Raw genomic sequence first — 12,390 nt, forward strand, 5'->3', positions numbered from 1 at the left:
TATAGCCCTATGTATGGCCTCCTTATAAGAGAGCCTTACATACATTTGCTACCATAACATAATCCATGGAAGACATAAAGCGCTTAGGTTGATGTTTGGCTCTAGTAGAGCGTCTCAAGTCACACTGATTTTGCACAATAGGTGGGGCCCGGGCTATTGGAGTATGAGCTATTGCAGGTTGTCTAGTTGGCTATACGGGAGCAAGAGGCTTCTCTTGAAAGATTACCTTGTGTACCTCAACCACCTGCTCAGGTTGCTTATGTATCTTTTCCTAGTGGAAATAACATAATGGTTGCAGATAACCTTGCAAGCATGTGGATCCCATAGGTGATAGCCCATCTCACTTGCATCTCCATGATCAAGAAATATGCATTTCATGGACGTAGGATCCAACTTCTTGTGCTTGTCCTTGGAAACATGATAGAATGCCTCACAACCAAAGACGTGCAAATGAACATAAGATGGAGGTTTCCCAGTTCATATCTCCTCTACAACTTGGAAATCAATAGCAATGCAAGGGGACCGGTTAATCAAATGTATGGTAGTAGTGATTGCCTTAGCCCAAAAGTGTTGTGATAAGCTTGTCTGGCTAAGCATATTATGGACTCGCTCTTGAATCGTCCCGTTCATGCGTTCGCCAATACCATTCTGGGAGGGGTGTAGGGGGCGGTCAACTGATGCTTAATACCCAGCTCATCGCAAAATTGCTCCAAAGCTTTTGAGATATATTTATCTATTATTTGACCTTAGGCATTTTAGCAGTCTATACTCAAATTGGTTCTCAACAAGACAAGCCAACGTTGAAAGGTAGATAAGACATCCGATTTTTGCTTAATAGGGTAAGCCTAAACCTTATGTGAGCAATCATCAATGAATGTGACTGACAGGGCATGGGACCACATACATCCGAATGAACAAGAGCCAAAGGTTCACCCATGCACTTTATGCCAGACTTTTTATGCGTACTACATTTTTGCTTGCCATATAAACAATGATCACATCCGAATTACAAGAGCCAAAGGTTCACCCGTGTGTTTCATGCCAGACTTTTTATGTGTACTACGTGTCTGTTTGCCATATAAACAATGATCACATGACTCAAAACACTTATAGTCTAGGGATAGAAGATACTGCAAACTAGTAAGAGACATGTGCCCAAGGCGACGATATCAAAGAGATACATGTGGAATTGTAGCCCTAGCCAAAACATGGTGAATTGACCCAGATACAAGCAAAGGATAGAGGGTACCTTAGTACCACATACGATAATATGATTTCCACGGGGTATCTTCCATGAGGAATCACCAAAAGAGATAACATAACCTGCATCATCCAAGGTGCCAATAGAGATAAGGCTCTTTGTGAGAGGCGGTACGTGATGTACATTATGAATAGTGAACATGTTGCTTGAACCAAAACACTGTTGAACATCACCAATACTAACTATCTCCAATGCCAGGTCATTACCCAAATGGATAGATCCAATCATTCTGCGATAGGAGTGAAACCACCCTCTATGAGGGGAGTCCTTGAATCTATCAACCAACACCGAGTATATCTTGACAAAGTATCAATCAATTGTGAAGTATCTAAAGAAGAAGCTACCAAGATAAGATCATTAGATACATTAGGTTGCACCACATTAATCTCCTCAGTCTTGACACAAGACTTGCTAGGCACAATGCTGCGAGTGTCATTCTTGTCTTGCACTTTACTCTTTTCCTTTTCCTTGCGTTTGTTTTCGTGTATTTTATGGCACTGTTGCTGAATATGATTTGCTGTCCCATAATAATGACAAGTAAGAGTGGACTTATTGCCACGGGACTTACTACGAGACTGTCCATGTATCCTAGATTGAGACTTGTTAGAGTCTCTACCACAACCATTTTTATCCTGTTGGCCTTTCACAGTCAATGCATGACATATGGGAAGCATCCACATTCTTTCTATTCACCTCTTTTGTTAAGAGGGCACTCTCAACATCCTGCAATTTTAGCCCATCCTTGGAACTCAATCTCTTGCGAAGCTAAATGATTGATGATAGAGTGAAACTCATATAAGTGTGCAGACATAGAAGTCCCTTCCTTTATGCGAAGATCCATAAATTGTTTCAGCCAATACATCTAAGAGGCAAGACTCTACTTGTCATAAGGATTCTTAATCTGTGTTTAAAGCTCATATATAGTCTAATTTCCATATACAACATTGTAGTGAATTTGCTTAGAGAGTGATAAAATGATTATGGATTTGTATTGCTCATCCAGTTTATCCCAATTCTCAGCCCTAATGTTTTCGAGGTTGGTATCCCCATTTTTGAGTGGTTTAACTTGTAATTTCTGCACCAAAACTTGATATCTAGGTCTCCCAATAGCTATAATTGGTCCCATCTAGTTTCTCAATATTTAAGATAGCACTGTCATGAGAACCACTAGCCATAATGAGTTCAAGTAAGTGCATAGAGGGGCAAGATGGGCTGCTGTAATATCTTGCAAATCAGCCCCAAAACCATTGCTAAATCAAGTGGGAGATAGGAGATATTGCCAAAGTAATGAGCTGTTCACAAACTATAAGCAAAAGATTGTTAAGTCGAGGTGACCCCCTTCAAATAGAATGCATAAAATTGAAATAATAGGCTGTTGTAATCAACTGCAGTAATATGCCAACAATCAATTATGAGCAACCAAGAAGGAAGAAGCCAGGAACAACCGGCATAGAAACCATACATGCAATAGATATAGACGTCATGCATAGAGTAGGTCTTAAGGATAAATGAAGAGAACTACTAGATACATAATCCATTGAGTAAAAGCTCGATATATAAGCTAGAAGTATATGAACACCACTGACAATACCCTGACATACATCAGTCCACGATAGGGTAATTGCATCTAATCTAATAAATATCAAGAGAGCATGTACATGCCACAATGAGTCCCACTGTCTCACCGTGATAAGCTCAAGCTCAATTGCATAAACCAAATGCTTTGTAGTACATTCAAGTGCCAATGTGGCTTAGTACATAAAGTTGAGTAGCTCCCATTGAAGCAAAAGTCGAATACCAAATGAGCAAGCAAAGCTCAAAATATCATGTGAATGACATCCGAGTATCCAAGATACATGAAGCATAAGCCGGGAGCATAAAACCCAATGGATAATCGGTAATTGCATAAGCCATTGAAGTAACCAAGGCATGTAACCACAGCCAATATCAATGTAAGGGAGCTTAAATCTCAACTTAAAAGCATGTCATAGCATATCGGGAAGTATACATAACAATTGAAGTAGTGGTACATCCACTAAGTATCTCTTAAAGCATCAATGAGCATTAGGCATTAGCTTTTTATTAATACTTGTTGCCTTGTTGTTATAGCACTGAAATGACAATGAAATCTAGGCTATTTTAAACTCAAATCAGTCCCTAAAGCATAACCATACTATCCAAGCACCAAAATAGCATCCTCGAAGCATTAAACATGCATTATGGAATTTGTTGTTTGTTGTCTAGACGAAAATAATATTGTTTTGTGTGAAATAAAGAACATAAAATTGCATAGAATCAACTCTATGAGTATTCAGATTTGTAGATCTCGTCGCACTCTTCGTTTCTAGCTTTAGAATGCCTAAATCTAATACTGTATGCAAAAGTTCTGGCTAGAATACGTTAGTGTTGTCAAGTTGTCATAGTTGTCCTTGATTTCTACAGCATGCTTTGTATCCACTCAAAATAAGCTAAGCCTTGGGAAGCTCCTCAACAAGCGCGGAGCAAGCTGGAACAATCCGGAAGAAGGAAAGACTCAATGTATACCTCGAGAGAGAAAAACAATGGCTGCCATGAAACCTTGAGTTGAAGCTTTAAACCTGGGGTGAAGCAAAGGATGAAGAAGCTTCTCGAATGGTTGGTTCTAATACCAGTTGAAAGGTAGAGTCTGAGTGGAGGCACACAAGCGGAAGCAAGAGCAAAGTAAAAGCTATGGTAGATGGAGCAAGAGAGCAAGAGAGACACACACCAAGTGTGGGAACTCCAATAGTCACAATGTGTGACCAGCCTTCTCTTATTCAAATGTCACTAAAAGAAAAATGAATAAAGTGACAGCGATGAGCGTCCGCCACTTGCAGTGTAAAGGTATGTAGGTACTGTCAGTGTAATGAATAGACGGGTGGTTAGGCACATGTGCCTTTATCCCCAACAATGTGGCAGTTGGGTAGCATCTTCTGTCATCTGGGGTGCCAATTTTAGGAACCACTCTCTTGGTTACATCAGGTTGGCCTGTTCTTGTGGTCATGCCTATTTATAGGCTGCCACTCACTCTGTACATATCCATTATTCTAGTCAGCTATCATTCTTACCCATCCCCTCGATCGGATTCTTATCTTTTGCCATCAATTCAACACCCTTATTGATCCACCTCGACAACATGCAAGGGCTGGTTATATTCAGAGCAATCTTTTCCTTTGGAGCTAGTAGCAACTGGGCCATGACCATGTCCCAAAAGTTGGCGTCCCATATCACCAACCCACTTGTCCTAGTGTGTAGACAGGTTGGCCTACGGGCCAAGAGTCCAAGAGTGTTGATCACACAATGATGTGCAATAGGGCCTTGCATAAATAGGACTCGATTGCCCTAACCCTGAAGTGTTCCTAGTGCATTTGCACTAGTTCACTTTAATGATTGCTATGAACTATGCTACTAGTGCCCATTTGGATGTCCAAAGATGTAACAAAGACACTATCAAGTTCATCAAATTTGAGCTGACATGGAGCAGGCATGTAGGGTGCGTGAATAAATTGTTAAGATTGTAAAACCCTTGTTCTTTTAAGCTGATTATTTGCATTGTTACATTAGTTATAGTGAAGAGAGGCCAATGCGGGTGTTGGTTTAGTCACCTCATAACATCTGGCACAAGATCTTGCTATCTGCCCAATAGGAGGTGCCTTTTGCAATGCCAATTGTCTTTACATGTAGGCCCTAATCCATTGTCTTTTTGGCTATTAGGTTGCCTTTATGCTTGTGACACGCTTCCCAGCAAATTCAGTTGGCATTTTCTGCACATATCATGGTGGCTGTGTGTAAATACTTAGGTGCCTGTCTAAATTTATGTATGGCCTCTTCTAGTTCCTCTTTACAGCTGCTCATTCACCTCTTCACTTTGAAGAATAATGAAGTTGAAGTGTAAGAGCTTCAAGTACCCATAATGATTCCTTCCCCATTTGTGTTGCTGCTATGTAATTGGAACATTGAGCTGAATTATGTAGGATTTTTTGATTGTAACTTGCATTAGGTCCTTTTAGTGGATGTATGTCTTCTTGCAGTTTGGCAATATTAATAACAATTATCACGGTAATATTTTATGGTTCTCGTGTACAACATGTGTTAGTCCTGCTTGTCCTTCACTGGTTGCAGGTTTGTCTTGATGAGCAACATTCAGTCTCTCATCGTAGTAGGAACACGGTTTCTGATGGCATTTTAAACTAGGAATTTTCAGTGCTCTTTATGAAGTGATGGATGTCAATCAAAACAAACATAACTGGATTGCCTGATTAACATGCACCAGTGTGAATTAAGAAAGAGGTTTTATGTTTACTGGTAGTATGGTTTTGAAACTTATGTTTTCAAGCCTGCTATGGAGAAATAACTTTGTAAGCTCGGAGTGCAGGATTTGAATCGTGAAGAGCCAGCTGGATTTGGTGGTTCTGGAGTGGAGCAATATGTACTAGATTCTAGAGGGGCACTTGTCAAAAGAGAGAGTGTATCTTTGAGAGAATGCCTAAGCCTCTGCCAATGCTTGGTTTTCTCATGTTTGATCGTACGTATGGGTAAGTTGACCTACAAATCTACTTCTATTGACAAATTGCTGTGATTTGATATAGCTGGTTGTCCACCTTGTTTGTTGTAAACAGGCAATACATTTCAATGCAAACTCTAATGAGCTGATAAGTTATTGTAGCCAGTCCTAGTTCTCTTGCTTCTGCATTTCAAAGTAATGGTCCGTTTGCAGGATTCCTTTCCTTTCTTAGAGAATGTTTGGCTTTTCTTGGGGTAAAGGTTTTCCAAGGCTGTCGTCTTTGCTTGTGCTCTATAGGGGCCACCTATCCATCACCACCTCCACCACCTGCTACAAGAGCTAGTAGCAGGTGGGCCACGGCCAAAGGTGGTTGATGTGTCAAAGGGGAGGGATGCAATGGAGTTACTTCACAAAGATTCACCCTCATCACCGACCATAAAAGCTTTAAATGGATCTTTACCCAACAAGAACTTAATACGAGGCAAAGAAGGTGGATAGATGTCCTACATGAATTTGGCTTTGAGATACAGTATTGCCTTGGCAAGGAAAATGTTGTGGGCCGCGGCTAATTCTCTTAGCTCCAATACCTTCCTAAACCTTATGATTATGGAAGACCCTACTAGATGGGGAAATCTTACAAGCTTCATCTCAATACCAAGTAATTCAATTTTGAAATTGATAGCTACCAAAGGACCTAAAAATCCAAACTTCTTGGAAATAAAAAGGATTGTGTGTTTACTCTTTCCTTGAGCCTAGGTGTGGTGGCCTGAAGAGACAGCAAGGAGCACTGCAATAACCTTCTTTTATTTATGGGACTTTAGCATAGGTCAAATGATGTCAAGGCATGCAATCGAAGTGAGAGGAATCAAACTTCAGAGTTGCTTTTTGGGTGTCAATGTTGCCAAGGGACTTGTTGAGAATCCTGTGTTTGACTATGTTGACACGCGTGGATTGATACTACAAATGACTATTTTTAGGATTGTTATTGCCCTTGGCTCCCAGTCACTGATGTGAGATGATATGAAGTTAGCCTTTATAAATGGGGTCTTTAAGGAGTAGGCCTATCTCGAGCTGCCGTCGATTTTTGTTGCTTGTGGTAGGCTCTTTATGGCATGTGGAAGGATGCCCTATGCTTGGCATCAGCAAATTAGGTGCTGTTTTCTCAATCTCAACCTTCTCCATATGTCCACTAGTTGATTATTACAAAGAGTTACATTGGGGGAGCTCACCTGAAGGAGTTGCCAAGCAAAGAGGACTGTCACTCCCTGATCTGTTCCTTGGCCTAAATATTCTTCAGGTTATTTATCTCAATGCAGAGCTACTTTCAGCCATTGGCATGGGCCATGGCTCAGTGCAAGACCATTCATTAATGTACGGTCAGTTTGTACTTAAGGCTCTTTGCTATATGCAAGGCACTAGATTATACATAATGTTGTGATGAGAGGTGAGGTGAATTCTTCAACAAGAAGGTAGATTGAGATTAGGCAGGCAACATTGACCCTTGATCTACCACAAGGTTTCATTTCATCTGAGTATGGTGCCATGCTTGCAGCAATAAGTAGTAGCATACCAATACTGTTTCTTTTGTAGAGGCCTGAGGCCTAATTCAGGGTTGTATAAGCAGTAGTCTAGGAGGCTGCCTGGTCGAGAACACTATAGGGGAGAACAACTTTCCATGATTGCAGCTGATGATTAGTTAAACACTCTGATCTGCTCAGCTATAACCAAAAACTATCCTAGAGGTCCACTTTTCTTCTACATGGGACAGTGAATCTTTGGCAATGATATATACTGCATGGTCATCTCTTGTGCATGAGCCCTGTCACCACGTGAGTTTTTGGTGGACATTTTAAGCTCTGTGCACTTTAGGGTTTAGGATATTTTCTTGGTTCTGCCACTTTGTACCTCTTCTATGTCTCATGCCTTGTATGTGATAGACAACACACGAGCTTGCTGGCCTGATAGAAAATTAGGTTGTAGCAGGCAGCAAGAAAGATAGATTAACGAGAGACGAGAAGAGAGCTGTTGTGATTCTCAACCCAGCCTTGCATTTATGATTCGTTACCTAAACATTAGTAAGTTTGGTGTGTGCATGCCACATCACCCACTTCCTTGGCCTGATCCCTTGTTCACAAACATTACTTGGACCAAACTTTGGCCTTAGCCCATGTTTATAGTTGTGCCTCATGTGTACATGGTGTACATGCATGGTCATGCCTCATGGACCCTACACGTATATAATTAATAATATAGGGACTGCAGTCACAACTCTCAATGGTGTCTCCCTGTCATGTCGTATTCATTGACATGACACTCTCACTTAAGAAATGTTTTCATCCTCCAAAACGAGATTAGAAAGGTCCAACTTGTTTTTGGTAACCTTTTCCAAATATTACTTACATGCTCTCATGTTGAACTCTTTTCAGATTGGCCCTTTTGTATTCCTCGTCCACTTACCATGGAATTTGAACATCCACATTTCCTCTCAGCTTATGTGGAAGTGGTTGTTTATCAAAAAGTTCTACTATCTTGTCTCCCAGGTTGAGATTTCTATGTCACCCAATTTTCTCTTGAGCTTACTTTATGCCAAGTGGTGGATGCTGCTTGGCTTGGTTAAGATGAAGAGGTTGAATTGCTAGTTGTATGCAGCTGGTATGCTCTTGAGGGGTGACCATCCTCAATAGCTGGTTGCCATGGCGGAGATGCACTTTCTGAAGAAATGGTCGATGCTGATGGTGATGTGTGAATCTAAGGCAACAATGATGGCTGGATTGAATTCTAAGCACAATAGTTCTTGAGGAGAGAAGAGAGCAGGCTGCATATGCAACTGTAGGTGATAGGGGCGATAGCTTTTGGAGTAGAGATGCAGCAGAAGAGGATTCTTGGATGGCAACCTAGCAACCAATGCAAATGCTTGGGAGCAAGGTTGACAACACAGCAACCGATGCAAATGTCCAGGAGCGAGGGTGACAACATAGATGCCAAGTGCTATAGGAAAGCAGTATAGCAGCATGTCTTGGACCAGATACATATATTTGGAGTGGTAGGGATAACAACTCTTAGAGCAAGTGTAGTTGGGGCAGGCTCTTGGAGAAGACAACATGTTACATCCTTGGACGGGACATCTTGCACGGGCACATGTGGCATTGGCCATTGACCACTAACCATTTGGTCACATGGGGCACTAGGTGTGGATACATCCTAAAAATTAGGATATGCTAAAGGGCCTTGTAGTGTGAAATTAGAAGACTATGAAGATTTGCTCTGGTGCAGAGAAAACAAAAAATATACAAACATGAGTAAAACACAATAACTCAGACAAAAATGCAAAACGCAAGATGCATAAAGCAAAAACACAAATAGAGAAGGAAGGTACCTTTGAAGTAGATGAATAAATGCTGTAAATCAATGAAAGGGTGTACAAGATGCTCAAAGGTAGAGCTGTTCAACAACTGGTGACTCTTGTGGGAGCAGGTTTAGGGAGTAGTTAGAGAGGGATGTCCACTGGAGATGGTTCCCAAGGGCTGTAACCACTAGTTGGAGCTGAAATGGTGCTGAAAATGGCAACAGGTTGGAAACCGAAATGCAGCTATCTCGAGGGCTCAAATTGGTAAATGCAGCAATGTACTGCCTGAAGAGAAGCGCAACCGGTCACACATAGAAGCAAAGATCTAGGTGACAATTGATTGGAGGTGAATTTGATGCAGGGCAGCCTGCATGCTGTAAATGCAGGCTGGTACTGACACGAGCATTTGGAGAAGAGGGTGCCTGCAGCACCTGAAAACTCAGCAGTCTAGGCACTAGGAACAGGTTGCCAATTGATGTGGCAGTAGGTGACAGCCGTATATAGGTTGCTGGCTGATCTGGAAGGCGTGGCAGCAGTTGGTAAAGAGATGGCTGACTGCTTGGAGAGAAGAGCTGATGGCTGAAATATGCAAAATAGGAATGGAACAAGTGGGCTAGGCAGCCTCCTATTTATCATTTGGATCCTTCCAAAGTTTGGGTGTTTTCTTAATGGGACATAGAAACTTTGATAATTTTTGAGTTTTGGGGTTGTTTTAATGAGCTAATGAAGATTTAAGGTGTAATGCATCTTTGCTAGCTTAATACGCCCTCTTGGGCCCAAAATCGGAACCAAAAAGGGATTGCAATGATAGCTCACCCGATGTTTTATGTTGAGATATCCCACCCTTAAGTAGCAAGAGCCTCATTCAATGGGTGTACGTTGGCTACCCAAGAACCTACCACAACTATAGAGGGGGTGGTTATCTTATCTTGGGAGTCCAAAGGGCCATCCCAAAGAGGCCAATGCATTGGACAAAGGGTGCTCGTCGGTTGCCAAGATGGCCTACAAGGACTTGCAAAGGTGATATTAAACCACTTTGAACTTTGTTTTTTGTGACAGAGTAATTGTGCCCATGGGAAAAGAAAGGGATAGTCAAATCCAACATTAGGAAACATATTACTATCCTAACCACTTGTCTAAGGTGTTAGTAACAAAGGAAAAAAAGTGCTATAGAGGTATGGAGGAATGGTGGTAAAAGAATTGCCAGTGGAGACAACTCAAGATTCATTTAGAGTTGTTTTGCACAATGAGATGCAAATAGTAATGCTACATGATAATAATGTGTATGCAACAAGGTGCTACTTGGACAATGTCACTCATGGGGCGAAATTGTTCACTTGCCCAAGCAGTGAGCACCCTTTTACAAAGATGATGATGATCATGCAACGCATAGGGTAAGTATATAGGGAAGGGAGGTTGATGTTGAAGACAAGTGTTGAAACCTGTAGGTATTGAGTGAAGGGTAAGAATCGCCTCTTAACAATGAATATCATTGCCGAAGGAGGAAGAGGAACTTGATGTGGCCTTCATATGGTGTTGAGAATCATGATGAATAATGAAGATAAAGCACCCTTTGCTGGAGAAGCTAGGGGACGTATAGGTTAATTCGTCCTTGTGAGACAGAGAGAGGATCGAAGCTTTGCTTCGAGTGTAGTAGACAGTGTGGAGAGTGAAGCACGACATCTAATGGAATAGCCTGAAAGAGTTTAATCTGAAAGTACAAAGTACAATCCTTAAACCTTAGGGTTGTAGGGGGATGTTCACACCCGAACACGATAAGTGCCCGTAAGTGTGTGACATAAGCACATACGAAAGAAAACAATAAAAAACCTCTCGTATTGAGTGTAAAAAGTGCCACAATGTCCTATATCGATACTCCTTTGTGAGCGTAGACGTGAGTGAAAATCCAACAAACCCCCCTGGAGTGAAGAGTGATCAAAAGTACAAGGATCATCCGCCACCAAAGGAGATCAAAAGTACAAGGATCAGCCGCCACCAAAGGAGACCAAAGGAGTGAAACACTTCAAATTTTTCACGAGGAAGACTTTGGTGAAGATGTCTACCACATTACTAGTGGTAGGACAATAGACAAGGCTGATATCACTTGCACGTAGTCTCTCTTTGACAAAGTGATAATGTATATCAATGTGTTTCGTGCGTGCATGAAACACTAGGTTTCGTGCCACTGCAATGGCACTCTGATTGTCAATGAACAAAGGAGTAGGTTCCGTAATAGATACATCTAAATCAGCTAGCAAGCGTCTAATCCATATGCATTCAACTGTGGTCGTGAAAGCTGCCTTGTATTCAGCTTCACATGACGATGTGGCAACAGTGGATTGTTTCTTGCTAAGCCAAGATATAGAAGATGAGCTGAGAAAGAAACAATTGCCACTAGTGGATTGATGTGAATCATAACCATCGGCCCGATCAGAATCACTATAAGCATGTAACTGCAGTGGTCTCCCCTTGGCATAAAGCAATCCAAGAGATCTAGTATCCTGCAAGTAACGAAAGACACGCTTAACAGCTTGCCAATGTGACATGCGTGGCTGATGCATATATCTGCTTAGGGCTGAAACTACAAATTGTATGTCTGGCCTAGTGTTGCATAGGTAAATAAGGCATCCAACTGCTGGAGCATGTGTGTATATATCAAACAAATCATTGTCATCATGTAATGACAGTTTTAGTCCAGGTTCCATTGGTGTACATACTGGCTTGCAATCTTGTAAGCCAAACTTCTCAAGAACTTTACCAATGTATCTTGACTATGATAAACCAATATCTCTAGTATCATGTATGAACTGAATGCCCAAGTAATAATGCAAAGACTCCAAGTTTGACATCTCAAAAATTTGCTGCAAATTTTGTTCGAATGCTGAAATCTGATCAGCATGTGTCCCTGTAAGCAAAAGATCATCAACATATAGACAAATGATTAATATGGATCCTCCCTCTTTACATACGTAAAGGGTAGACTAAGATGAGCTGTTTATAAATCCTTGGCTAAGCAAAAAGGCATCTATCTTTGCATACCAATCTCTAGGAGCTTGTTTCAAACCATATAAAGCCTTTTTCAGCTTACAAACCAAGTGTTCGGATCCCTCAACTGCAAAACCAATGGGCTGTTGTACATAGACTGCCTCATGAAGTTCCCCATGTAAAAATGCAGTTTTAATATCTAACTGATGCGCAATCCATTCATAATGGGCAGTTAAAGCAACCATAGACCTGATGGTCGTCATTTGGGAGGTAGGA

At 41.3% G+C, this 12,390-nt stretch overlaps 1 protein-coding gene across 2 annotated transcripts in view; it reads left to right on the top strand.

Annotated features, from left to right (window-relative positions):
- Window positions 1–12,390, top strand: part of EMB3142 (nuclear pore complex protein (DUF3414)) — a 186,710-nt gene that overhangs the window by 17,014 nt on the left and 157,306 nt on the right. For both annotated transcript variants that reach the window (XR_015692667.1, XM_087689635.1), the window contains exon 6: window positions 5,655–5,814. Coding sequence is in view for 1 of the 2 variants with exons in the window: in XM_087689635.1 (XP_087545761.1) it covers window positions 5,655–5,814 (160 nt within the window). In the remaining variant the exon portion in view is untranslated. The remainder of the gene's footprint in view (window positions 1–5,654; window positions 5,815–12,390) is intronic.

The sequence above is a fragment of the Lygodium microphyllum genome, chromosome 12 (assembly GCF_053477565.2).
Source record: "Lygodium microphyllum isolate KBCC chromosome 12, Lygodium_microphyllum_v1.1.10, whole genome shotgun sequence".
In the NCBI taxonomy this organism is placed as follows: domain Eukaryota; kingdom Viridiplantae; phylum Streptophyta; class Polypodiopsida; order Schizaeales; family Lygodiaceae; genus Lygodium; species Lygodium microphyllum.